The following is a 27,114-nucleotide window of genomic DNA, read 5'->3' on the forward strand; positions in this document are numbered from 1 at the left end:
CCGTGGCGCTGTCCATGGTGCTGCCCATGGCGCTGTGCTGTTTGCTATCCAGCGGGAAAGCCTGGAGGAGGGGTCCGCCGCTCTCCCCTAGACCGGGAGGGGGTGGGCTTGGGGGCAGGAAGATGGAGTTTCCTTTCCTGGTGTGAGGGGACCAAGGACCCCAATAAAACTGCCCTCTCCGGAATGCCCTGCAGCCCAAGGGTGAACAGGCTTCAGCCTCTGGTCAGGGCGGGCGCATGTGCTGAGGAAGGTCAGCATCTCAGCTCCCCTGGCCCTCCTCACCCACCAAATTCGACGTGCAGCTTGTGAGTGGAGGGGGGAGGGAGGACCCTGGGTATTACGGTTGCCATGGAAACAGCCGATTTTCCGGAGTGCTGCAGTGTTGGGAGTGGAGAGACTGTACCGGCTGAGGCCGAGCCCTTTCCAGGCAGGTGACCTGCACAGGGGTGGAGATGGGGCTCACTGTGTTCTCTGCCCCCAGCCATCTTTCCACCCTAGACGTGGGGCCCCTCCTGAGGGTTCAACCTTTACCACTGTGCCTCCAGGGTCCCCAGGTAGAAAGAACACCTGTGTCTGGAGGGGCCCAGGTGAGCTCCCTCTGTCTGCCTGGGTGCTTTCTGGGCCATAGACTCGGTGAACTGTCAGTTATCAGACATCCGGGTGATTCTTTCATGCCTGCCCAGCCCTGGGGTCCTGTCTCACTCTGGCCCTGTCTGGGGAGGTGGAGAGCAATGGTAGGTGCTCTGGGAAGCAGTAGGGGGTCTCACAGTTTCTGCTGCCCCAGCCCCGATTCCCTCTTTGGGACCACAGCAGCAGCCTCCCATTATTGCCTCAGCGACCCCCTGGGTTTGTGGATAGTGCATCCTTCCAAGGCACACCAGAGCCCCCTCTCCCATGGGATCTAGGAGCTCCTGGGGATAGAGCCCCCTTTCACCTGATTGCCTGAACTACAAGGGGCTTCCTTAGTGCCTGACATGAGAGGCCTTGGGGTGTTTGAGGGGACCTGGCCCTATATTACCAGCTTGGCTGCCATCTTGGCTGAGCAGGCTTCTGCTTGCTTCTTGGAAGTGTCTTAGACCCTTCAGGATGTCTTGCCTCCCAGGAACCTGGAGCTTCCCACCCCAGAGCAGAACTCTCCACCGGTAAAGCACGGGCAAGGCCACACACCTCTCCCGGTCTGCTCCAGGTTCTTGCCCTCAGACCTCAGCTGCCGCTCTCTTCCTCTCTGGCTAAGTTTTTCCTTGAACCCCTTTCCCCCCAAGAAGTGCTTTGAGAGGAATCATTGGTGGCTAATTATTTAATTAAGCATTTTATGAATCTCATCTTCTCCATTTATGTCCTGAAGAATGCAAGATTGTTCTCTTCCCTTCCCTTCTCTGCAGGCCCCAGAGTACTAGTCCTCCAGGCCTCCCAGACAAGACTCCTTTCCCGGAAACTGGGTGACCAGCCCCCCACCCCCACCCCCAGGGAGCTCAGTCAGCCCGCAGGAGGGAACATGGCGACTAATGGGGTTTATTTTGGGGCTGAGATCGTTAGGGACCTCACACCCGCCCCCGGCAGCCGGATGGTGAAGAGGAGAGGGAGAAGGGGAGAGAGGGTGGGGTGGGGGAGGGCGGGGAGAGGGAGCCTACATCTTGGGCTCCCACTCTCCTGCTTCTCTCACCTACATCCCTCTCTGTCCTTCTCTGTCCATCTGTCTCTGCCTCCTTCCTCCTCTGGCTGTCAGGTCCCCCTCCCCACTGTCTCTTTCTTTCTGGGCAGGGCTCCAGGACTCTGCTTTGGGACCCAGGCACCCCTGGGTGGAGGCAGGGAGTCCTGGACAAACCAGGAAGATTCCCAGGGGGTTGGAGGGGACTGGTGGGGGGAGATGTTGGCGGTAAGCCAGAGATGGGCCATGAGTCAGAGCTGCCCACAGCCCTGCTCATCTTCCCGCCATCGCCTGGGGCTCCTTTTTGCCTTGGTGCTGCTCAGCTCTGGCCCCAAAGAGACACATACTTGAATCTGTCACCTCTGCCAGCCTTGGGAGAAGTATGCTGGTCAGAATCAAGCCCCTGGGTTTCCAGCCAGGGTACTCTTGTCATCTTGGTCCCCTTGCAGCCTCTCTCTGGGTACTCTCTCTCTGTGTCACTCACTCTATTACCTCTCTGTTTTGCTGTAATTAAAGCTAGAATTCTTGATGAGGCAGCTACATCTGTCTGTGCAGGCACAGGTTCTCACCCTGGCACCCACCTGCCAACTGTTCCCTAGGACTGTGGGGCTGGTGGCTGCTGTGGGCATCACCATGGAAGCCCCACACTTTGGACCTGGTGTCTCCAGGCCCTGCCACAACTCCAGGGACCTGCTGAGCTCACCCTCCTGATGCCATTTCTCCCTCTCTCTCTTTCCCTTTCTCTGCAGCCGGGACCACATACATCTTTGGGAAGGGGGGAGCGCTCATCACCTATACCTGGCCTCCCAATGACCGGCCTAGCACAAGGATGGACCGCCTGGCCGTGGGCTTCAGCACCCATCAGCGGAGCGCTGTGCTGGTGCGGGTGGACAGCGCCTCGGGCCTCGGAGACTACCTGCAGCTGCACATTGTAAGTGCTCCGGCCGTCTCACCCTGCCCTGCTCCACGTGCACTATGTCCTTCATGGCTGTGGGTCAGCACCTCCACTATTCCCTTCACGGGGAGCCTCCAGAGCCTCATTCCCTCATCCTTGGGGCTTCCCACAGAAGTTCTGTTTCTGGGACCTGGCCCACCTCTCAGTCATTCACCAGGACTCCTAGAGCCACCCAGCTGGTTTGTAGGTGCCCAGCTCCCCACCCCCGAGTCTGTGTGTACTTTCTCCTTTCAGGATATATATATAGTCAAGGGCCTTCCAGGCCATTCTCCTCAGCCTTGCAGAATGTCCCTACATCTGTGACTGCCCCTGCTCATTCCTAGTCCACCTAGAGCAGCCCACCATGCTCTGCCCCTCCTTCAGATTTCCCTGCCCTGCAACTTCCTACCTTCGCTCTTTACCTTGCCTTCAAACCTTGCTCCTGCCTCTGGCCAGCCCTTGACCTCTGTTTCTGTGACCTTTGCCCTCCCAGCAGCCCCTTCCTGACGGTCTAAGCTCACTCTTCACTGACCTCTTGGCCCAGCCCTACATCCCTGCCCTGACCTCTGGTCCCACCCAGCTCTGCCTTTTTCTGTCCCTCCACCCGCACCGTGGACCTCACCCCTCGCTGTCCTGTCTGTGACCTCCATTCCTTCTCAGCGTGTCTCAGGCGTCTCAGGCGTCTCAGGGCCTCCTCCATACCAGCTGTTCCGCACCTCCCAGGTTCTCCTCTAACTCCAGTCTTCAGCTGGGTCCCTGTCCTTCCTGGCCCTTCGCCCCATCTCAGACCTTGCCCCACCACCTTGCCTGGAACCTCTGGCCTTGCTCCGTTTCATTTCTGGTCTTAGCCTCTCCCTGCCTCCTCCCCAGTCTCTAGTACTGGGCCTCTGACGTTTCCTCCAACACCATATTTGTAGCCCCTTTCAGCCACCTCATTGGCTCTCTGCATCCCACAGGCTGGCCCTGGCCAGGCCCTTAAGCTGCGAGGGTGGGGCAGGCTGCCCTCACTTTAAGGAGGGCAGAGTGGGAGGGCAGAGGAAGCCAGGGGAGAAGTCTTGTGTGGACTCTGCCCCTTCCCATCTGCTTGAGGAGGGCACTGTGGCCCCCGTCACAGGCAGCCCATCAGATCCCAAGTCACCTCTCCCCTGACTGGGGTGTGGAGGAACGAGGCCGAGGAGTCCTGTGGCAGAGCATGGCTGGGGTGGCAGAGGCAGCTGACAGGCACAGACCTGTTGGGAAGGGTACAGAGGGAAAAGTGGCCAGTGGGACACTGGGACAGGCCTGGGAGTTCTGTGCCTGTGAGTGAGCGAGACAGACAGTGTCTCTAACTCAGTGAGTGGCAGCCTGTTGTGAGAGACGGTGCAGCTGCGGACGACAGTGTGGTGCCGGGTACGTGATGGTTGTGTGTCGACAGAACGACTGTGACTGTGGGTGCCGCCAGTCTCTGGTTGAGGATGTAGCTATGCGTTTCTATTTCCCCGAGGAGTGGCGTGTGCTGTGGTTTCAGTCACCCTGTGTGGCAGGGTGTGACCGTGTTCCGTGTCCTCTGTGAGCATGGATGGCTGTTCCTTTATCTCTGTCCATGTGTGAGGCCAGGCGTGGCTTTGGAGCAGATGGCCTGGGTTTGAATCCCAGCTCTGCCCTTCCTGGCTTTATTCTTGTTCAAATCACCGCACTCTTAAGCCTCAGTTCCCCCAGGTGTGCAGCACAGTAAGAGGGCAGAGGGATGTCAGGCGGCTCTGCTGACATCCTGCATGTAGAGCATGCATGGCCCCGCCCACCTGCACGCAGCCCTTTGTACCCCAGTCCTGTGTGACATGCCACCTGGATGGAGTCTGTGTGTGCTCTGTGCCTCTGTGCTTGGTCCCAGGGCAGAGGGGAGAGGGGAGTGGTCCAGGCTGGGAGAAGGGACATCCTCCCTTTCCCTCCCCCATGCCTCACCTGGTGCAGGGCACAGGAGGAGCGAGGCCTGGTGCCTGGTGCCTGGGTGCTGCAGAGGCCTGGGAGGAAGGGAGGCCCCGTGCTGGGGTCGGGGAGCCTGGAAAGGGTAGGGGCCACCAGAGAGGCCAGCTCTGTTGGGCACCAAATAGTCCAGAGCCCCTTGAGGGGAGCCCCTAAGCCCCCTCCTCCCCTGGTGACACATCAGCTCCCACCACAGCGTCATTAGCAGCTCTCAGAGAGTGGGGAGGCGGCAGCAAAATAAGAGAAAAGCAATTTGACGTTTCTAATAAAGCGTCGCTCCACTTTGCCAAATTAATTTTGACTCCCATAATTATTTGCTGTAGGAGCGGCCGCGTTCTCCCCACCGCCGCCTAATGAGGTAATTGGGGAATTAGGAATTAATGACTTTAACAGAAGTGACAACTGACTTCACGTCGGGAGCGGCTCTGGGGAGCTGCCTCTTCCCCGGAGCACACGGCTGAGAGCTTGGCTGCCTCCTAGGGAACCCAGGCGTCCTGCCTTCCAGCTCCCGGGGCTGGCCCTCTGCTGCTGGCTTCCAGACTGCATGTGCCCTTGACCATTACTGCTTGGGCGGAGCCTCGTGGGGAGGAACCCTCAGAGGCATCCAAGGGGCTGTTACTATTCTGGGTAATATTATTACTAACAATAGTAACAGGAGGCTCCGCTGCTCCCTTCCCGGGTGTGTGGGGAGCCGTTGATGAGCGTCTCCCTGGGGATGTTGTCAGTCTGTGGGTGGCGGATGGGTGGGGCTTGCTAATAGTCTTTGTCAGGCAAGCCTGGCCTCAGTTTCCCTGTTTTAATGCATTTGAGGAGAGCTGCTGCATGCGTGTGTGACTGGGGGCGTGTGCGTGTATATGCCTGCCTGTGTGTGTGACTTTCCCAGGTTCTAGGAGAGGGAGAGCTGTACCCTGTAAGTGGGGAAAGGATACCGCATGGGTCTCCAACGAAACCACAGCTGCACATCCTGCCCCTCAACTCTCTCTCTGCCTGAGCCCCTGCCCCATCTGTGAGCCCCTCTGCCCCCAACCACAGGTCACCAGGCCTTTCAGCTCTGCTAGATATAGGAAGTTCTTTTTGCCCAGGTTGGACTGGCCGTCTTTCAGGAAGACCTTAAAAGTATAGTGTGTTTCTATGCTGGGCTGAGACCCTGTGAGTGACCCAGGGGGCCTAGGGAGCCTCGTGTCAGTCCTATGGGTGGAGCACTGGGCTGACTCCAGGGCTGGGTTTAGGAGGGTGGCTAGGAGGCACAGAGGAATGGAATAGGGGCTTAGACATAGGGCCATGTGTGCTTTCTACTGGCTTGCCAGACCTTGCAGGTGGACAGCTGGCCTCAGCAGATCACCCCACCCCAGGCCCTTTGAGTCAGAATCTCAGAATTGTGGGCAAGTGGTAAGAACACTGGCTTTGGAGATAGAACAGCTGGAGTCCAAACCTGGGGGTCCCTTCATGCGAACTATGAGATTTTGAGATGTTATTTAACCTCTCTGGCCCTCAGTGTCTTCCTGGATAAAATGGGGTGCTATGAGCTTCCTCAGAGCATTATGTGGGGATGACCAGAACACATGGACCCAGTATCCACAGGCCTGTCACTTTTCGGGTCTCAGCAAAGTTCCTTCTCTCATTCTGGAGCCACCCGCAGAACTCTGCAGGATTGTTCAGCCTCTTTGCTCCCCTTCTGCAGACCTGTCTGTGTCTGGGTTACCTCTGCAGCCACAGTCTGACTGCATGGGCTCTGAGAAGCTCAGAAGTGGCGTGCTGATGCCCCATGCTGATCATCCCAATCTGGGCTCAGTGGTACTTGAATAGCATAGGTGCTCTGTAAATATTCTTTGCAAATGCTCTGGATGAACCAAAAGGCAAGAGACCGAGGTGATTAGTGGAAAGGGCTCCAGGTCTTGGCTTTGCGACCCATGGTGGTACCCCCAACTTCAGCCTAGGTAACTCCCTTGGTTGTAAGTGAGGGTGGAGGGCTCAAGCCTGCCCACCTCCTTGGACTGTTGAGACCTGAGCAAGTTGTATTGTGAAGCTGTGAAATGTTGCGGAGTTAGGCTGGTGGTATCCACAGATGGATGTCTAGGAGGCATGAATAGTTGGTTTCTGTCTGTAGCTGACCTCTACCTCCTGTTACCAGGACCAGGGCACCGTGGGGGTGATTTTTAACGTGGGCACGGACGACATTACCATCGATGAGCCCAATGCCATCGTGAGCGACGGCAAATACCATGTGGTGCGTTTCACTCGAAGCGGTGGCAACGCCACCTTGCAGGTGGACAGCTGGCCGGTCAACGAGCGGTACCCAGCAGGTAGGCGGCTCAGGCCCGCGGAGGAGGCGCGGTGGGGCGGGGTGGGGCGAGGCGGGACCGGAGGCCAGAGGCCTCAGGTAGGAGCGCGGTGCGTTCCGGGGGCGGGACTAAGTGGAGCAGGACTAAGTGGAGCAGGCTTCTGGCTGCGGGGCGTGGCTACTGCCAAATCGAGGCTTGCAGGGGCGGGACCAAGGCGGGGGCGTGGCTAAGGCTCATCAGGATTTGGGGAGCTGGGATAGGCCGCAGTGGTGGGATTACAGCATCTGGTGTGAGGGCGGGGTGCAAGGCCAGAGTCCAGTTTGGGTGCAGAGAAGTGGTAGAAAGATAGCCGTTGGGAGATCTGATGCGCTTGAGGACAGGATGATTTCAGAAAGCAGAGACAGACGGAAATGGGGAGGCAGATGCAGAAACCTAGGAGACAAGATCCAGAAGTAACATAAAAGGTGTCTTGGCAGGAAGCAGGGTTGTTCTCAAAAACAACCAAGGAAAGAACCAAGCAAGGTAAAGAAGGGAAGAAGCTAGGGAGACCCAGAAAAAAGAAACCTCAGTGTCTCAGGGAGTGAGGGACACGGCAAAAGGGAGGGAGAGACAAATGACAGAAGTGAAAAACAGGGTCGAATACATTCACCAACCTTCATTGACAACTGACTACATGTCAGGGTCTGTGCTTGGCCCTGAGGAACACAGGTGATCAGGACACAGGGACCCTCAGAGGTGCAGATGGACCCAGTCCAGCAGGGTGACTACTGTGCTGTTCAAGGACAATCCAAGGTGTGAGGAGCACAGGGGAAGGACAGGGATGAAGACATAAAAGGAGGAACTGGAGCCCCTGTAAGATACCAGAGTGAGAGGAAACAGAAAAGAAGCAGTGGAGAGGCCTGGAAATAGTCACTAAAACGTAGGCAAAGATGGAGGCAACTCCAGAAGATAAGCAGAGAGAGATGGGGAAACTGACCCGCAGAGCCAGCCATGGAGAGAAGAGGTGGACAGAGTGCAGGAGAGCCCAGCACAGGAGACAAAGAGGAAGGGGACAGTAATCGTGCAGGGAGAGCTGCAGGGACACAGAGATGCTGAGATACAGGCTGGCTGGCACTGCAGAATCACACACAGGACCCATCTGAGGAGAGAGTGAACATCTGCAGCCTCCATCACTCAGAGCAACAGCCAGGCCCAGGCAGAGGCTGCTCCATGCTGATGGAGGGGGCATGGGCAGGCCAGGGTGCAAACCCTCTGGGCTCACCCAGACTGGAACAAGGAGCCACCAAGTCCCACGACTCCCAGTCATGCAGACTTGCACCCACACGTTCTTGGGTAGCTCCTGAGATAATGAGGTCCACAGAGCCCCTTCTGATAAATACAGAGGCTGATGTACACATAGGCCAACCCCAGGCATACAAACCACTGCTGACATTCATAAGGTCAGACACACCCATGAGAAAACAGCTCCGAAGAGGGATGCTAGTCTATGCCAAGGCCCTGAGCATGTGTGGGGTCACTCAGATACACCAACCTTCCTATAGGAAGCCTCAGCCCCTGCCATGAGCAGACCCTGACCTCCAGGGCTGTGTGGTATGATTGCTCTGGGCCATCAGAGTTCACTCCATCTCAGACACACATGTACCAGGACAAGGATGACATGGGCCTGTGCTGGACAGAGCTGGACTTGGGGGCATGAAGGCCTCACTGTGGTAGGCCAGGACTCCTGTCCAAAGCATTACCCTTTGGAGCCCAGCAGTCCTGGGAGGCCAGGTAAAGAGGTTATGCCTATCTGCTCTGTTGAGGAACCTCTGACTGTGGGTGGGGAAAGGCTGCCTGGGGCCCTTGCCTGCAAATTCTGATAACCTGAGGGCCTGGTGACTGCCTGTGTGCACTGGGAGGGAGAATCCTGAAACACAATAGCAGGCCAGGTCAGGAGCGTGCCAGGGCCCAGAGAATGACCCCTACCTGTGACTCGTAGGGAGCAGAGACACAGCCCATGGATTCACAGTCAGCAGGACCTGGATTTTAATATTGGCTCTCCCCTTACCCTAGGACGGGTCATCTAGCCTCTCTGAGACTCAGCTTCCACCCCCAAACCACGAGGATGATACCTGCCTCATAGTGATGCTGTGAGGATTCCATGTGAAATCCAAGGAAAGTGCTAGAACCGATAGAGATGCTTGATAAACAGGGCTTTTGTTAGAGTTTTTATATACTCAGCTGCCCTCCAACAAGTCAGATGTACATTCTCCCTTTCAGGACTGAATGGTTGGGGCCTATGAGGTCACTTATACACACAGGCACATATACACACAGATGATCGAATTATCCATTTTTAATTTATAGGAAAGGCGGAGTCTCATTGTCTTATAAGAACCTAAGGAGACACCAGCTACATCCACATTCATGGGGGGTGTGTACACGCAGATCCAGGCCAGAGCCTTGGAGTGGGGAGGGGAGCGCAGCCTCTTCCCCCAGCCCAGGTGTTCACAGTACATGGGAGTGTTTTACATGGGAGGAGTAGCCAGCTTCCCAAAGGCCATCGGTTGATCTTCTTGCTGTGGCTTGGGATCACCCACAGCCCAGGAGCAGCACGTACATACCCAGAGGCACACTGACAACCCCTTTCCACCTAGGTGTGCACGAGCACACAGGCTCATGCATGCCCTCCCGCTCTGTCTCCAGGGGCTGCAGATTGGGATTGGAGAGAGGAGCAGGTGGGTATCCAGATGGGCAGCCAAGGATGGAGAGGGGGTTAGAATTGGGAGAAGGAGTCTGAAGAAGGAAGGCTGAGGGGCGGGCAGAGCCTGCAGAGGAAGGAGAGGCGTGCAGCTGAGGCTGGTGGGAAGGGCAGGAAGGAGCAGCTGAGGCTGGCGGGAAGGGCAGGAAGGAGCAGGAAGCCTGCTTAGAGCCAGGGGGAGCCAGCCAGGGGGGCTGGATGCCTGCAGGGGAGGGTGAGAGAGTTGTGGGAGAAGAGGTTGGGGCCTATGAGGTCACTTATAGTGGTCACCAGGTACTGAGGGAGCTGGGACTAGCATGAGGAGAAGCAGAGGTGGGGTCAAGCTGGAGCAGGGTTAATGTGGGGGCCAGGGTGTGGCACAGAGGGGGAAGTGAGGGGCAGCTGACTGAGCACAGAGGTGAAGGGAGTCACAGTGGCTTGGAGAGTGCTTTAAATCTCGCGGTTGGATGCGTGTGCCGGGAGACCCCTTAAATGCCGCATAAACCCCGCTTAACCCATCCCCCCACTTCTAAACCACCCTCTAAACGCAGTAGCCAGTTGGGCCACCTGGGCCACGAGGCCTCCCCCCCCCCCCCCCCCCCCCCGCCAATTTAAACCCGCTAAATGCCCTGCCCCTGTCCCGCCGCCCACTTTGGGACGGCGGAAGGAAGAAGGGCCTCAGCCAGATAAACCCATTTAATCTCTGACTTGACCTTCCACTGCTTTTTCTGTACATCCCTTGCCTTTTCTTCTCTTCCCTCTTTTTCTTTGGGTTGCTCCCGCCCCCAGGGTGGGGCTGGCTCTGGATGGGAGCCTAGGGAGGGGGCCCCCTCCCCTGGGAGAAGAGGGACCCACATTTCTTTTCCTGCCTCCCCTCTTTTTGTTGGATGTCGCTGCTTACTCTGGGTCTCCTGAGAAATGCATAATTACTTTTCTAACTCCTTTGGACTTCGCCGCCTGAGAAACCTACTGTCTTTCTAAACTTTTCCAAGGAAACTTTGATAACGAGCGCCTGGCGATTGCTAGACAGAGAATCCCCTACCGGCTTGGTCGAGTAGTAGATGAGTGGCTGCTCGACAAAGGTAATTAACCAGAATTAATTAATTAATTAACTAACTAACTTTAAAACACTATCTTAGAGGTGCAGAGCTCTCTCTTCCCCGCCCTTGCCTTGCCCGGGCCCAAGTGAAGGGACGATTGTCCTGTCCTGCCAGGGCGCTCCGGCCCCTTTGTAGTCAGCATCTTGTGTTTTGGGTGAAGGGTTTTTCTAAGGGAGAGAGAGGCTTCCTTCTCTTTCTAAACCAGAGAACAGAAGCTCCCTGGGCTGGTAGGTCAGGTCCCAGAGGTTTTTCTGCAGGGCTGCGGGGCACTTGGAGACAGGAAGGCTTTGGAGAGAAGGAAAGGCTGATCCAGGGCTCCAGAAGAGGGCTGGGAAGGCCTAACTGGGGCCAGCTGAGGAGAACGGCAAGACCTGGGGCCTCAGATCCTACTGGAAAGACCCCGAGCTAGCTTCTGTGGGCCACTCTCTGGGATGGGCCCCTTTGGCCCACAGGACCTCTCAGAAGTAGTGGAGACCTGGGGGAGACTAAAGGAGGGAGGGAGGTAGGCCTTGGCCTGCAGGGGCTTCTCTCTGCTGGGCTGAGAGTGGGCCCCCTGAGAGGCCCCCTGTGGCAGGTGGGGTGCCCCTGGGTGAAGGGGAGAAGGCTTCAAGGGAAGTTGGGGGTCAATGGCAAAGTCATCCCAGTCCCAGTGGAGGAGGGGCGAGCTCTGTACCTCTAAGGCTAAACTCCAGGGGGAAGCAGAACTGTTAAACCCCCACTTAACCAGCTGATAACTGTGCTTTAAATGTCCACTGGGGCCTTCCCCAATAAAACCCCCAAATGTAACTTCCAGCCCCCCACACCAGAGGGGCCTAAAATGCTGATAACCAGATGTGATAAATCCATAACAGGACAAAAAGTTAAAGGGACTGTAATAGACATCGCTAAAACCTACAGCCCCCAGCCACACTGGGCTGCTCTCTCCAGCGGGGCGAACTTTAACCCTTTGAGGCATTCATGGCTGGTGGGGGCAGGGGCAGGGGCCACAGGACCAAGTTTGCTAAAGTCAGGTGGCTTCCTCTCCGTTACCCACCTCCTTCTCCCAGAATCAGAGAGGCCAAGGGATCAGCCTGGGCTGAGGCTGGGCAACTTGTGACCCCAAAGGTTAGGGAGAACTGGATAGGCCCTGCTAGGGGCTGGGTAGGACTTGGGGTCCAGCTATCCTTGACCTTTTCTGTAGGCCTGCATTTATTGTTCTAGAAGTGAGAGATTGAGTTTCTCAAGGAGTGGAATCCTTGAGAAAAGGGAGCTCACTTTGGGTGTGGCCTTGGCCCAGTGCTTCCCTCAGCTAAGCTAGCACTCTCCTTGATAAGAAGGGGCATTGGTCCTTGCTCAGCCCACCTCCCAAGCATATTGCAAGTGTGCCATGCAATGAGAAGCCTCAGGAAAGTATCCGAGGCAAGGGCGAGGAGTTCTTGGAGGGGATGTTTATTGTCAGGGCCTGGCTTATGGTAGGTGCTCAATAAATATTTATAGAATGAATCAATTTTCTAGTTCCAAAACATGTCCTGTGAATCAGTCCCATGAGATGCTTCACAAGAAAGGGACTGTGGTAAGATAAATTTGGAAACTGCCAAGTCCTGTTTCTTCCTCTCAGAGATGCATATGTACATTAGTTTCATAAAGGCTCTGAGAGGTCCTGCAAGAAAGGACCCTGTTTAATGACTAGTTTGCTTCTCAAACTCATTTGACCATCTCCTTTTTCTTATAATTCCTTTTTTTTTTTTTTTTTTTGGTGGTACTAGAGATGAAACCCGGAGGCTTTATCACTGAGCTACATCCCTAGCCCTTTTTATTTTTAATTTTGAGACAGGGTCTTACCAAGTTTCTGAGGCTGGTCTCAAACTTGCAATTCTCCTGTCTCAGCCTCCTAAGCCGCTGGGATTACAAGGCATGCGCCACTCTGCCTGGCTGTTTTTCTATCATTCTTATGCCTAAGAATAAACTTGAATAAGGTGGTTCTCAGGGTCTGTCCTGAGCTGCTACCATCAGTCCCCTTTGTCTGTGGGTTCTGGCTCCCTTATTTGTAAGGAAACAGTGATGCTCTAGGGCTGTTCTTGCTTGCGTGGGCAGTGAGCGGGTGCTGGAGGAGGAGAGGCTGAGCATGGAGGCTGAGGAAACACACCAGTGCCCATAATTGGCCAGAGGCCAGGCAGATGATTGGGGGTTCCAGGGACTTGGGTGTCCCAGAGAGCCCGTGTTTCCAAAGAGCTGTGGGTTTCACAAGTTGGACTAACCTCAGCCCAGGCTTTGGGGGCAGGGCTTACAGGCACCTAACTCTAAACCAGATCTTTAACGAGGCACTAACCAGAGGCTAACAAGGGCTAAGCCAGGACTTAAAATCCCCAGAGTCAGCAGCTGAAGGTCCAGGGGAGAAGGGGCAACAGAGCAGTCCGTCTGCCCAATCCCTCCCCACCAAAATAAGCAACACCAAAATCAAAGTTAAATCTAAACTTAAACATAATAAATATCTTTTCTAAAAACCAAACCAAAACAAACAAACTCAGAGGGTTAAACCGACCCCCAGATCCACTAAAACCAAAGTGAACAGCCAAACCCCACGCAGGTGGGAATTCTGAGGTGTAATACGGCCGAGTGCGGGGCGAGATTGGAGCTGGAGCGGTTTTTGGCTGTCAGCGAGCGAAGCAAGGTCCCTTTAACGTTTTCCATTTCTGTGCTTGCACACCCAGGCGGGGAGGAAGGCTGTGCTGGCCGCCCGGTGCCGGGCAGGGGCGGGGCCTTGGCAGGGGCGGAGCCGGGGCTGCGGGTGGGCGGAGCCGGGGCTGCGGGTGGGCGGGGCCGGCCGGGAGCTGGCGGGGCGGGGCGGGGCCGCGCACTGGCCGCCCCTCATCTGCCTCCTCTGGCCGGGCAGCGCCCGCTCTGTGTCTGCCTCTTGGTCTCCGCTATCTGCCACTTCTGAGGGCTCCATGGCTCAGGACTGGGCACGGGTGGGATGTGTGGGGAAGCAGTGGGAGAAGATGGGGACCGCATTGAGGGCACAGGAAGAAGCGGGGTGATGGCCTTGGAAGGGGAGCCGAGGGGTCCAGGTGGAGGTGGAGAAGGCATGCGCATGATGGGTAGAGGGGTGACGGCTCCCTTTCCCAGCTCATGTGTGCTCTGGGGACCCTCCCCTGCTGGGGTCCCTCCTGGCTGGGCTAGGGGCTTTGGCTGACAAGGACTTTCCCTTTGGTGTCTGCCCCTTCCTCATTTCTCCCCAACCCCACCTGCGGTTTCCTCCTGGTTCCTCTCGCCTTCCCTTGGCTCCCCTCCATTCTCCCATCCCTTCCTGGCCTCCCCCTACTGCCTGCCCGTCCTGTCTGTCACCCTCTCCCTCACTCTCCCATCGCCCCCTACCCCAGGACGCCAGCTGACCATCTTCAACAGCCAGGCTGCCATCAAGATCGGGGGCCGGGATCAGGGCCGCCCCTTCCAGGGCCAGGTGTCCGGCCTCTACTACAATGGGCTCAAGGTGCTGGCGCTGGCCGCCGAGAGCGACCCCAACGTGCGGACTGAGGGCCATCTGCGCCTGGTGGGGGAGGGACCATCTGTGCTGCTCAGTGCGGAGACCACGGCCACCACCCTGCTGGCCGACATGGCCACCACCATCATGGAGACCACTACTACTATGGCCACTACCACCACGCGCCGGGGCCGCTCCCCCACGCTGAGGGACAGCACCACCCAGGTGAGGCCCTCTCTGACTTTGGTCTCAGGGGTCTGGTAGCATCCTGGAGGCTGATGTCTCTGACTTTGTCGACATGGTGATGGTTTAGTTGAGGGAAGTGGCTTTCACCCTGGTGACCAGGGACATTGAAGGTGTGAGAGCCACTATTTTTAGAAGGGGTTCATTCCCAGAGTTGGGGGGAGTTGACCAGGGAAGACCACCCACCCCACCCAAGAGCCAGGAAATCTACACCGGGGATGGGGGCAAACTGACCCTTCTGCTCCTCACGAAGGCCCTGGCCAGTGTTGGGAGGGCAGGTAGTGGGAGATGGGCATTACCAGGATGTCAACATCTTGGGCAAAGGGGACACACTGGAGAAGTCAGATGCAGTCACCCTGGGTTGTTGGCTCCTCTCCAGAGGCTGCGGTAGGCCAGGAGCAGCCTCTCCTAGTTTGCTGTAGTCCCTGCTGGGGGACAGGCCCTGGTTGCAGGTCCCTTGCCTTCACACATCCTCTTCCTGTGACCTGGAGAGGCACCCCCACTAGTGGGCCTCAGTGTCCTCCTCTGTGCCTGCCAGTCTGAGCAGGGTGCAGACAGTTTCCTGGAGCTTCACTCTCCTGTGGTGCTCACCCCACCGGCACAGTGTGCCCAGGGTCAGGTCAGGCTAGAGTGGTAGACCCAAGGGGACCCAAGTGGGCCACACCTGGGGAATGAGGCTCCAAGGAGTAGGGGGGGGTCCTGGCTTTCCTGAGTGTCAAAGCTGAGAAAGCCTGGGGGGTTACAGAGGCAGCCCCGGGGCCCGTGGAGTGTCCTGCTGATTGTTGGTTGAGCTGACAAGGGCTCACATCTGGCGCGCTGGTCTTGCTTAGCCACCCTGTCCCCATGGTACTTCTACCTCCCATCACCCTGTCTCACTGCCTGGGCTACTGGGTTTCCAGGTCTGGAGGGACCTCTGTCCGCTAGGAGGATCTGGGGGTGGCCATGAGGACATGTCCCTAACTTCACCAGTCTGTCTTAGCCTCTAACTCTGAGCGCTGAGCTCAGTGCTCCAAGGTCCCTCCCTGCCAGCCTGTGCTGCAGAGAGCTGGGACCCAGCTAGCTGGAGAAAGCCAGGTGGGAGAGACAAACATGTGTCCCTTCCTCTCTCCTATGCCACCCAGAGATCTAAAGGGACTCAGTTCCCCAGGGCCCTGCTTCTAGGAGTGGGGAGGCCTGGAAGACTGAGCTCCACCCAAGGCTGGGCAACCACCATACCCAGTGCCCTCCAGATCTCTGAAGGGCCATCTGGTCTCAGTGCAAGAGGGGGGCAGACCATCTATGGAAGGTGGCGACCCCAGGGGTGATACGGTGATGGAGAAGCCCCCATGACAGCAGCTGGAGTCTGGGGACAAGGACGTAGAAGGGAAGATGAGTGTCTGGGGACCAGGCAAGGTGTGACCCTCTCCCCCTCCCATCTTTGGCCTTCCCCCTGATCTTCTCTGCGTCCTCAGCCTCTTGGGCTCTCGTCCTGCCTAGATTTGGGTTCCCTCCCTAACACCCCAAGTGCCCCCTCCCCCTCATGCACACTCATCTCAGGGATTCTCTTTCTTTGCAATCAGGAGGAGAGAAAATGCTGACAAAGTCGACTCCTGTTGTCATGGCAACCACAGCCCTAATTATTGTGTGCAGCCCGGTTCTCTCCGGAAAGGGGGCTGGGAGACAGATGAGGGGTGATGGGGTGGGGGTGAAGCTGGAGCCAGGAAACCCCTCCAGGCCCTGTCCCTCTCTGCTCATGCAGCTTCCAGAGGGCCCTGTGCCTTGCCTCCTGCCCCACCTGTCCCTACCCCAAGGTGTCCTGGATCCCTTGCTGCCCACCCTATAGCCCCAGATCTGGCATCGTATCGCATCGCTTCCTAGAAATAAAAAGCACAGCATGTGCTTCTGATCCTTGGGAGCTGCAGGGGCTCCAGGGCTGGTACTGTCTGGTGTCCCTTTGCACAGGAGGAAATGCAGGGCCAAGGTCACCAGCAAGTGATGGAAGTACTGGGCCTTAGCCAGGGCCCAGCTCCTGTGGTGTCACACACCTCAAGAGGTGACTGTGGGGTCTGCTGACTCACCTGGACCCTCTCTTCCCCACCCCTCCTCTCGCCCCTCAGAACACAGATGACCTCCTGGTGGCCTCGGCTGAGTGTCCGAGCGATGATGAGGATCTGGAGGAGTGTGAGCCCAGTACTGGTGAGTGCCTTTCCCCCCTCCCCTGCCCCGGGCCCCTGCGACGCTGCTGGGAGGTGGGCGACAGTCCCTGTTACTTGACCCCAGCCCAGGACCTGCTGCAGGCCTTAGCTCTCTCCATACTCCCCCTCCCCACCTTATAGCCCCCAGGTGCCTTAGATGCCCTCTGGCAAGGTGCCTGTTGGTGTCCCATCCCTTGGAGATAGTGAGGCTCTTAGCTTAGAGTCCTGGGGTTGAGGGCAAAGAGGAGCTGGAGGGGAATGAGGGAGCGGTTTCCTTAGATGAGAACTGCAGCTCTAGGAGTCCTGGGGGGGGCACTACAACTCCCATCAGCTCTCAGGTTCAGAACTACAACTCCCAGCAGCCCCAAGGCCCAGCACTCTCTTGGTCATTCAGAGGGAAGCTTCTGCTGGGTCTTGAATCCTCCTCATGCCCAGTCTCGGGACATATCTGTTGTTCTAGTCCAGAGGGTGCCTAGGGTGGAGACTGCCAGGGATGCCAGGCCAAGGCCTGGCCGCAAGCTGGGTGGGAGGTGCTCCCTGGACCAGACTTGGGGTTCCCTGGGGAGATTTGGTGGGGGAGCAGCTGTAGGAGAGCAGGCTGGGAGGGAAGTCTCTGGGGGGTGGGGGCACAGGGAGCCCTCCAGGCCTCAGCTTGATGCTGCTGCCTGGAGCCAAGGTTGCAGCTGCAGAGAGCAGCCCTGCAGGGCGGGTGGCCTTGTGTGCAGTTGAGGGTGGGAGTGAGATGGCATGGTGGATGCGTGGCTGCTCATCTGAGAAGGTTGGCAGTGGCTAAGAGGAGCTGGGGTGAAGGGATGCTCGAGGCTGGCTGTGGGAAGGCAGAAAGTACTGGATGTGACTAGGGGGGAGCATGGATCTTAGTGTAGCCCAGATGAGCCTGTGGGAGTGGAGGGGCCACCCACATCTCTTGCTTGGCTTTTTGGAGACTTCTCCCTGTTACCTTGCAATGGTGGTGCCCTGGGCTGTGGGTACCAGCAGGCTGGAGGCTGGGGCATGTGTGCACAGAGACAGGGAAGGGTTGTGGTCAGGAGGTGGGCAGCATATCCTGGCACATTCTGTGAACCTGGCCTGGGGCGGGGGCCTGGGATCCTATCAGCACCAGAAGGGATATTCGAGCTGAGTGTGGGCTGCCACTCTGGATGGAGTGTGGGTTGAGCAAGAAGGGAACAGGATCAAAGCATGGAGTGTAGAGCCTTAGGGCAGAGGCTGAGGTTCAGAGACCAAGGACAAGAGACCCCAGACCCAGAAGCTGAAGCCCTGTTTGCCCTCTGTGCCCAGTAGTGGGCTGAGCTGAGAGGGACGTACATGGTCCTGGGCCCGGGGGCTCTTGGAGGAGATGCTGGCTGCTGGGCTGCAAGGCTCCCTGTCCACAGCCCAGGGCTGTGCTTGCTGGAACTGATGCCACCCACTGTGGCAGGTCTCTGCTGGGGCTGCCCCTCTGTCCCTCTGAGGGTCTCAGCCCAGGGATGCATGCTCCAACCCTACCATTGTTCTGGAGGCTTTGGGCCTATGGCAGTGTGGCGCATAGCACTCCCCCTTGTCCTGCTTGGCCCTCTAAGCTCTGAGTACTGTCTGGGGCTCCATTGGCTGATCCAGGCTTGCTGTAAGTGGCTGTGATGAATGGACCATGAGAGCCTGGGATGAGGTTCTAGGGACAGGGGACTGTGTGGGTCACAAGACACTGCCTGGCCCCATACTCTGGGATGGAAGCTCCTGGTGACAGAAGGAGTCTCCGCTCCCCTTGGACCCTGCACAGGCTGTCTTGGGCCAGACAGTCACCCCACAAGTACGAGGAATGCACACTGTGCTGCCCCAGGGCCACCTCCTGGGCGGGCTCTATCCTCCAGCCCAGACTCCAGCCAGGGGCTGGGCGTGAATCCCAGTGTGGGCACTGGTGGCCGAGATCCTTCAGGCTCTGTTAGGACAAGGCAGTGAGGAGGAGTTGAAGTTGGCAGCTCTGGGTCCCCCGATAAGGCTCTGTGAGGTCACTGACCACTGGGTTGTCCTCTTGGGAAAAGAGCCACAGTATGAGGGGAGGTTGTGGGTGGGGGAGGGCTGGAAGCCAGGGATGAGGAGGGGCTGGGGGCCAGCCCAGCATCCAGCTTTAGAAATAGCCAAGAGGGAGGCAGAGTGCGGCGGAGACCCCAGAGGAAGTCCACTGGCTCTTCCCCAGACTGGAATCTCTGGCATGTGCAAGTGCACTCGCCACTCCAAGGCTTAAGTGTGGTCCTCTTTATCCTGATGGGAAGCCAGGCAGGGACCAAGATGGACTCCAGGGTCTCCCACCCCAGGCTGGTGTAGGTCTCCCTCCAACCCCCACACCACCAGCCTCTTCAGCCAGAGCTTCTCCAGAGCCCCAGAGAAGGAGGCTTTTCTGGAGCAGAAGGCCAAGCCCCTTGGCTTTAAGGTCAGTGTTGAAGGTCAAGACAGCCTGGCTGGAGACAGTGGCTGTCCAGGACCAACCCCCTCCCACCTTCCAGAGCCTCATCCCTGGGCTCTGGGAGCTTGCGGCTCAGCCTGCTCACCTCTCCACCCTTTTCACCAACTTGGGGCCCTGTATAGTCCCCAGGCCCTGTACCTCCTCCACTGCTTAGTGAATTATCTTGAATGAGGGTGTACTTGGGGGACATGTACCTAAAGTTGGCCATGTGTCACACCACCCCTGTCGTCTCAGGTGGCCTGGCCCCCACCTTGTATTCCAGGTCTGGCCTCTGTAGGAATCCAACTTACAGGAAGAACACACACAGGCTTACACCCATGGAAGCACACATCTATGTGCACATACATGTGATGTGACCAGAGGCATGCACACACATGTTACACACATCAACAGGCCTAGCAGCACGCTTACACATTCCCACTTACACACACACACACACACACACACAGGTGTTTTGTTTTGTTTTAATATTTATTTTTTAGGTGTAGATGGACACAACACAATGCCTTTATTTATCTATTTTTTTAATGTGGTGCTGAGGATCGAACTCGGGTCTCGCCCTCGCTAGGCGAGCGTTCTAACGCTGAGCTACAATCCCAGCCCCTCACACAGGTGTTTTTAAAACATTTTTAGTTATAGATGGACACAATATCTTTATTTTGTATATTTATTTTTATGTGGTGCTGAGGATCAAACCCAGTGCTTCACATGGTTGTGCCACTGAGCCCCAGCCCCAGGCCCAGCCCTGAACACACAGGGTTTTAGCTAGAAAAGCGCCTGCTATTCATGCTCAGACCCACGGAGGCATACACATGCTTAAAGCCAAAGAGCATGTGCACACTCGGACCACTGCAGGCCCAACATGCTGACACACGCCTGTTGAGACCCACAGACACACAACCCAGGCACACATGCACTGCCTCATGGAACACACCAAGGTGTGCAGGGTCAGAATGCCATCTGTGTAACTCACATGTATGCAGGGATCATAGGATTCCACATACATGTTCAGACTTACAGATGCCCACATTTCAAAACCACAGAGATCTGTGTGCGTGTTCAGGTCAGGTACATACACACGTGCTTGTACCCACTGAAGTACATGGACACACATGCAGAAGTACACACCCATGATTAAGAGCACCTCCACCCAGGTGCTCACCTGTTTGGCCCCAGAGGTTTACACTTACACGTGTACACAGAGCACAAAGGTGCTGGCACATCTGACATGTCTTAAACCCACCAGGGCCCTTATGAGTGCTCAGAGCTATGTGCTCTCACATCTATTTTGTGTGCATGTGTGTGTGAGGGGGTACCAGGGTTCGAGCCCAGGTGTTCTACCAATGAGCTGCATCTTCAATCCTTTTTATTTTTCATTTTGAGACAAGGCCTCATTAAGTTTGCTGAGGCTGACCTTGAACTTGCAACCCTCCTGCTTCAGCCTTCCGTAGCTGGGATTACAGGCAAGTGCCATCGTGCCCAGCCATGCTCACATCTATCAGTGCATATGCCAAATGTTCCAAATCATACACACGTGCGCAGAGATGTAGAGGCACTCACGTGTTTCAGACATTTGGGACACATACATGTTTAGGTATTAGCGTGGGCTCACTTGTGTTCAGACCCATTGAGGCTCATGCTTTGCACCATGTCCTGGGACTCACGGAATTACTCAGCTCACACAGCACATGGTGGACAGACCCGTCTGTGTAACTCACATGTATGCAGGGATCATAGGATTCCACACATGTGTTCAGACTTACAGATGCTCACATTTCAAAACCACAGAGATCTGTGTGCGTGTTCAGGTCAGGTACGTACACACGTGCTTGTACCCACTGAAGTACATGGACACACATGAAGAAGTGCACACCCATGCTTAAGAGCACAGAGCACGTGTGTTCTTCAGCTGTATCCATGTGTCCTCACCAAGGTGTACGTAGATATCTGCAGAGAGATGCTCATACACCAACATGTGTGTTCATTCCCTCACAGAGGTGCACATGTGCGCTGATGTCTAGATTTGGTTCCAAGGGGTGCATGTGGGCATGTTCTCAGAGGCGGGCTGTGTGTGCTCAGTCCCGGGGTCCACACACACACACGCTCAGGCCTGCATTGGCCTACACAGGTACTCAGTGCCGGGTGCACAGTGTGCTCAGTGGTACCCATGCAGTGGCACATGAAGGGCATACGTGCATCTTTAGACCCTTAGGCTGTGCACACATCAGGTGAGCACCCACAGCCATTCAGACCCATTAGGGCAACTCACTTGCTGCGATGTGTGGAGGCTCAGGTATGCACACGTGCTTAGGGACATGAGCCCAGGTGCACAGAAACATGGTTCCTCAGATTCGCTCAGGCCCACGCCTGCTCAGATGCATGGAAGTAGCCTCATGCACTTGCCCCAGGTGCACCCCTCCTGGGGAGTCGCCCCGGTGAACACATAAATGAGACCCTCAGGCACATAGGCTTCATTCCACAGTGTCACACTCACATTTGCTCAAACCCACAGAAGCATAAAGGTGATCAGATTCCCAGAGGCTCTCAAAGTAACATTACATTAGTCACCATAACAGTCAACTGCACACGCCTGTAGTTCAACACACAGAAAGGTATGTTTTCTTTACAACAGAAGTTACACACAGTGCTCCTGATGGTGGGCAGCTCTTCTCCAAGTCCCAGTTCAGGGCGGCCTCTTCTGTCTTGAGGCTGCACCATTCTTAACCCTTCCACGGGGCGAGGATGGAGATGGGGAAGGGGAACAGTGTGGAGTCAGGCAGGGGAGGTTTTCATGGGCCAGGCCTGGGAGAGCTGCCATTGCTCCTGCCCTTGCTCCTGCTCTTGTTCTGCTGGCTGTCAGTGCACTCCTGGGGCCACAGCCTAGCTTTCAGGAAGGCTAGAGTGTGGTCTTGCTGTGCCTCCAGGAGGAAGCACAGACAGATTTGGGTTCAGCTAGTCAGTTATGTGCCACAGTCTGGCCTTTAGGGTCCCAAGGATCTGTTTCACTCTTCTCCCATCTCAGAATACACCCACCTTTCCTCAAGGGAGACCACCGGAAGTCTCTCCCAGGGAGGGCATTTGCCTCAGAGCAAGGATGTCTGGGAGGAGGCGGCCCGCTCCATGCCAGGCCTGCCTCCCCTGAAGGGGATACCTGTACGCGGCCTGGAGACCGTGAACTGAAGGACAGTTCCTCTCACTGCCTCCACTGCCCTGCCCGAGAGGCGCCTAGAATACAACCAATTCCATCCCCCATTCAAGAAGGGGAAGGCTGGGGGCCACGCAGCAGCCCCTGGTTCCCAGCATGGGGACCGGCCTCAGGTTCACACAGGCCCCCTGTGCTGGGAGCACGGAGGACCTCCTGTAGGCAGGCTGCAGGCTGCACCGGGGGCTTCTCTAGCAAGCCCTGCCTCCTGGGTTGGACCCTGTCTCTGCCTCCCTGGAGGTCCTTCCCACCCTCATCCTCCAGGGAGCGGGTGTTGGGAGAAACGTCCTCCTTGGGCACGCGAGAGCGCTCACAGCCCACTCCTCTGAGCCAGTCGCAGCACACTCCAGGGTTTCCTCGGTGCAGTTCTCCAGCCCAGGCTTCCCTGGGCTCTGCCCCTGCGCCCCTCGTCACACAGCCCGGATGTCAGCGCACATCTCAGATCCACGAGGTCGCATGAACAGCAGGAGGGAGGCCGCACCTTAACTCTGACCCTGAGAAGGGCTGAGTCCCTCATTCAGATGGGACACAACTGGCCCGTTGTCCCTCCAGCCTACTTCAGGCTTCTCTCTTGCGGTTGGGGCTTGGAAGCTGTGGCTTTCCTGACAATTGCAGGACCCACCTGCACACCACCAGCTCTTGCCCAAGTTTGCCTCCTTTTTGTAACATGTTGCTAAAAGCAGAAAGTTAAGTGCTGGCACCATCCCCCAGCCTTCTCCTGCTCTGTCCCTCAGGGCCAGAGCCTCAGGTGTGTGGCTACCCTCTCTGGTTCCCAAGCAGTGGTTTGCACCCAACACTTGCCACCGCGTTTATAGGTCTTCATCTCTCCAACCTTCACGTCTCTTTCATTGGACTGTCACCTGAGTGCCACAGGGTTTTGTCAAGGGAACATTTGTTTCTGTAACAGATGAACCCTGAATCTCAGTGGGAGACTCAGGCGCAGTCTCTCATTCAGGTGCATCCTACCTAGATGCTCCCGATGGGCAAGCAGCTCTGCCCCCAGGGTGCTTTCGGAATCCACCCTCCTTCCATCTGTAGATCCTCCATTTTCAATATGTGGTTGCCAAGGTCACTGGGGATAAAGTGTGGAAGATGGTACCCCAGGGAGGTTGCTAGGGGCCCCTTATTGGCAGGACTCACTACTCAGCCCTGTGGCCACGCCCAGTTGCAAGGGATACTGGGAATCGTAGTCCAGCTGCTCAGGAGAAGGAGGAAATGAGTTTGGTGAGGAGCCTTGGTGTTATGTGTATGCTCTGAGAGGTGCAGTCCCACGTTCCCATGTGCACGTGGAGCCCAGAGCCAGGCTCAGAGGCCAGCAGATACATGCCAGGGCCAAAGACCCACTTATGCACACTTGTCTGTTCAGACAAACCCGCTGTCTGCTCCATCGAGGTTCTGGCCTCTGAGGGCGAGCTCATGGGCATGTGCACCCCCAGGATGTAGCCCATCTCTGACTCCGAGACCTACCCGACCTCTGCCTTCACCATGCTGGCGTTTCATGGTGGGGAGCACTGTTCTCCAGGGCCCTGTCCACAGTGGCATGGGTGGTTCTCCGTGCACACAGGTGAGTAAGGACTGGAATCTAGCCAGTGCTCTGCTGCCCAGCTGCAGCTCCTGGGCCTGGAGCAGGGAGGGTGCGTCTGCATGGAGGAGAAAGGCTGATTCCGCATAGTGGGGCTGCCTTTTTCCCTAATCCACATGAAATGCCCTGTAGGTGAGAGGCCTGGGCAGGCCCCCCCACCCCACCCCACCTGCGCTGGTGGCTGCACTTTGCCAGATGACAGTTTAGTCTTGGACACTTTTAGCTTCAGTTCTGGGCTCCCTCATTGGGGAGGGCACATCTTGCTCCGGTGGCAATGGGGTTTGGTGTCAATTTCTAATCAGGGGACTTCTGTGTCCTAAAAATAGAGCCCAGCTTGCTGGGCCTGCTTCCCCGGAGAGAGGAGAGTGGAGAGGGAGAAAGTGCTCAGGAATGGCTGCTGATGCCCTGGGTCAGGATGGAATTCTCTAGCAAATGGACCTAACATGCACTGAAATTCTATTTTCTTAGAATGCAGAGAAGCAGAGTGGGTGGGCAGCATCTGGGATAAATGGGCACCTGTGGTTTCCAAATGCTGCAGCTGCACGAAAGCTTGGGGGCTGGCGGGGGCTGCCTGGGGTTCTCAGTGGACTCCGATGGCTCCAAAGGGCCTCCCAGGACGCACCCTTGCTACAGAGCTGACCCCACCAAGTACTGAGAGTCTATGCCCCTCTGGAGGGGCTGCAGTGGGACTCTGCCCTGTGAAGCGTGTCTGAGGGGTCCTCACCAAGGGTGGGCGCATGACCCCAGGAAGACCAGGAGGGCTGAGCACCCAGAGCCCAGCGGGGGTGAGAGAGGGTTCTCCGTGGCCTATTGGAGAGGGAGTAGGATGGGACACTGAGGGAAAGTGTGGGGACATGGGGTGGCAGGATGTCTTGGGAGATGTGCTGCCAAAGCTTGGGCAGAGAAGGTCCAGAAAACCCCAGAGTAGCTGGAACCACAGAAACAGGTGTGAGAAGCCTAGGAGAGCTCCGGCCTAGGGGAGGGGCCCTTGGAAGCCTGAGTGTCCTGAGGATTAGAAAGTCGGGGCAAATGGCTGTGGGGGCTTAGGCCCAGCAGAACTTGTCTGTGGTCCAAAGCCTGAAGCTCCCACATACCCTCGCCTCAGTGGGGGTTGCAGGCTGGTAGAGAGTCCAAGTCTGTACCCTCATCATCACTCTAGGGTGGGACATGTCACCAGCATGGCCTTCCTATGCCTTGGACCTGGTACTCTGCTGGGGTTCTAGCTCTGGCCAACTGATGGAAGGTCATAAGTCAGCTTAGGGCAAACCTTGACCTGGAGTTCCCAGGATTAACAGGTGGCCCAATCTAAGACAGAAGGTGAGGCTGGCAGTTGGGCATGGTAATCCCAGCAACTCCAGGAAGCTGAGGCAGGAGGATCCCAAGTTTGAATCTGGTCTCAGCAATTTAGCAAGACATTCAGCAACTTAGTGAGACCCTGTCTTGAAGTAAAAAATAAAAAGGCTGGGATGTGGCTCAGTGGTAGAGCACCTGGGTTCAATCTCCAGCACCATTAAAAGAAGAGTTGAAGTTGAGACTGGTAGAGGGTGGGACTGGGCCCATGCAGTGGGGGGTCTGCCAGGCTGAGCTCTCAGGAGGGCCTGCTGCCCAAGATGGTGGAGGCAGGAGGGTGTGCAGAGCTCTGCTACTCACCTGCTTCACTGGTCTGGCTCAGGAAATACCTGAAGAATATTCTTTCCCTAGAAGATCATAACGACCCCGGCTCTATGCCAGGCCCTCTGCTGGGTGCTAGGGAGATTGATAGATGAGGGTTGGGCTTTGGACCTTGCCTGGCAGTGAGTCCAAACTTGTGCTTCCAGGATGGAGCAGGGATGCGGCACCAGAGGCAGGAGTGTCCTCTGGAGTGTGCCTGGACCAGGTGTTGGGCTGGACTCAGATGACTGAGCTATCAGTAGGGGAATGTGCTTTGAATATAAGGCAAAGGTCAGGGAGACAGGTGGCTTGAGCTGCAGGGAGGACCCCAGACAAGCTCAAGGTCTATGCAGGGAAAGGGAGTCTGGCATGTTTGGGCCCAGGATGCCACCACATGAGGGGCTGTCTGCACTCCTGCAACCAGGGGGACCAGGGTGCTAGCCCATCCTTTGGTGAGTGAGGCTCAGCTGGGGATGGAAGGACACATTCTTTTGATCTAAAGGCTGGAGGACCCTTAGAGCCAGGCCTTGGCCTCACTCTGGACCTGGAGCCCCAAACCCACCTTTGGTAGATAGGAAACTGGCCCAGTGGGTGGAAGAAGCTTGCCCAGTCACATAAGAATTCAGTGACAGAACAGGTGTGCAGCCTCCGGAGGAGGAGGAGGAGTTGAGCAGCCCTGGCAGTCTCCAGGAGGCTCGCGGATGATGATTTGGGCGTGCCTGGCCTCTGAGAACCACAGAAGGGACTGGGCACATCCCGGGCTTCCACATCCACATCCATTGTAAGCTGGAATTGGACAATCCCATCATGCTGCTCTGCTTTGGGCTTAGCTTTCTATTGAGGATGAGCCCATGGAGGGCCAGGACCCCTGGGGCTTCAAAATTTGGGGTTCAGGGGAGCCCCTGATCAGGAGAAGCTTGGAGTCTTCCTGGTGGGAAGAGCAGCCTGGGGAGCTGAGCGAGTTTTCCAGTCAATGGCAAGGTCTTGGCTAGGACTGGCCTGTGTGGCCAAGATGGCTGTGAGATTGCTGGAGCGATGATGGGAGGGGTCAGCAGAGGTGTGTGAGTCGCAGCGCGGTCCAGAGGGCTGGGGGTGGGTGGAGCCGGAGTTGCAGTGGGGCGGGACCAGGCCGTGCTTACCAAGGAGGGTGCAGAGGCAGGGAGATCTTGCTCAGGTGTGGGTGGGGCTTAGAGTGTGCTGGAGGAAGAGCCAGAGATGGAACCTGCAGCCCCAGGAGAGGCCCCTGCAAGCGAAACAACCCGATGCCAGCGATTGAGAGCCCTGCTCTAGGTCCCTCCTAACCCAGGCCAGTGAGTTGCTATGCTTTGAGAGGAGGCCCAGGAGGCTGATGGGAGTTGTAGTTGTTGACCCAGGGTTGATGGGAATACCCCTCCAAGGGCTAATGGGGTTGTAGTTCTCACTTTTGAGGGCTGATGGGAATTGCGGATTTTGCCCAGGGAGGCTCCAGTTGAGAGACTAGAGAGAAGGAGGCTTCCCCCGCCCCACTGTGCCCTTCCCACTAGTTCCCCCTGGGCCCTGTTTTAGCAAGTGCACCCTTCCCAGATGGCTGTGTATGTATTTTCTTTTCTTTTTTTGCTTTCTTCTTCTTTCCGTTGTTTTATTATTGTTTTAACAATAATAAGAGGGCCAGAGGCCGTCAAGCCCTGGCCAGGTCCTGGCGGCTCATGGGGGTTCTGGGG

At 56.7% G+C, this 27,114-nt stretch overlaps 1 protein-coding gene across 15 annotated transcripts in view; it reads left to right on the top strand.

Moving 5' to 3' along the window:
• The window catches only part of Nrxn2 (neurexin 2), a 95,209-nt gene that overhangs the window by 66,095 nt on the left and 2,000 nt on the right, over positions 1–27,114 (top strand). For 8 of the 15 annotated variants that reach the window (XM_026396441.2, XM_077797395.1, XM_026396442.2 and 5 more), the window contains 5 exons: positions 2,398–2,579; positions 6,676–6,847; positions 10,538–10,627; positions 14,005–14,330; positions 16,445–16,523. In XM_026396441.2, coding sequence (XP_026252226.2) covers positions 2,398–2,579; positions 6,676–6,847; positions 10,538–10,627; positions 14,005–14,330; positions 16,445–16,523 — 849 coding nt within the window. Of the gene's footprint in view, positions 1–2,397; positions 2,580–6,675; positions 6,848–10,537; positions 10,628–14,004; positions 14,331–16,444; positions 16,524–21,040; positions 21,050–21,756; positions 21,766–27,114 lie in introns of all 15 variants that reach the window. The other 7 variants (XM_077797397.1, XM_026396443.2, XM_077797398.1 and 4 more) reach the window with 4 other exon arrangements.

This window comes from Urocitellus parryii, chromosome 4 (assembly GCF_045843805.1).
Source record: "Urocitellus parryii isolate mUroPar1 chromosome 4, mUroPar1.hap1, whole genome shotgun sequence".
Lineage (NCBI taxonomy): Eukaryota > Metazoa > Chordata > Mammalia > Rodentia > Sciuridae > Urocitellus > Urocitellus parryii.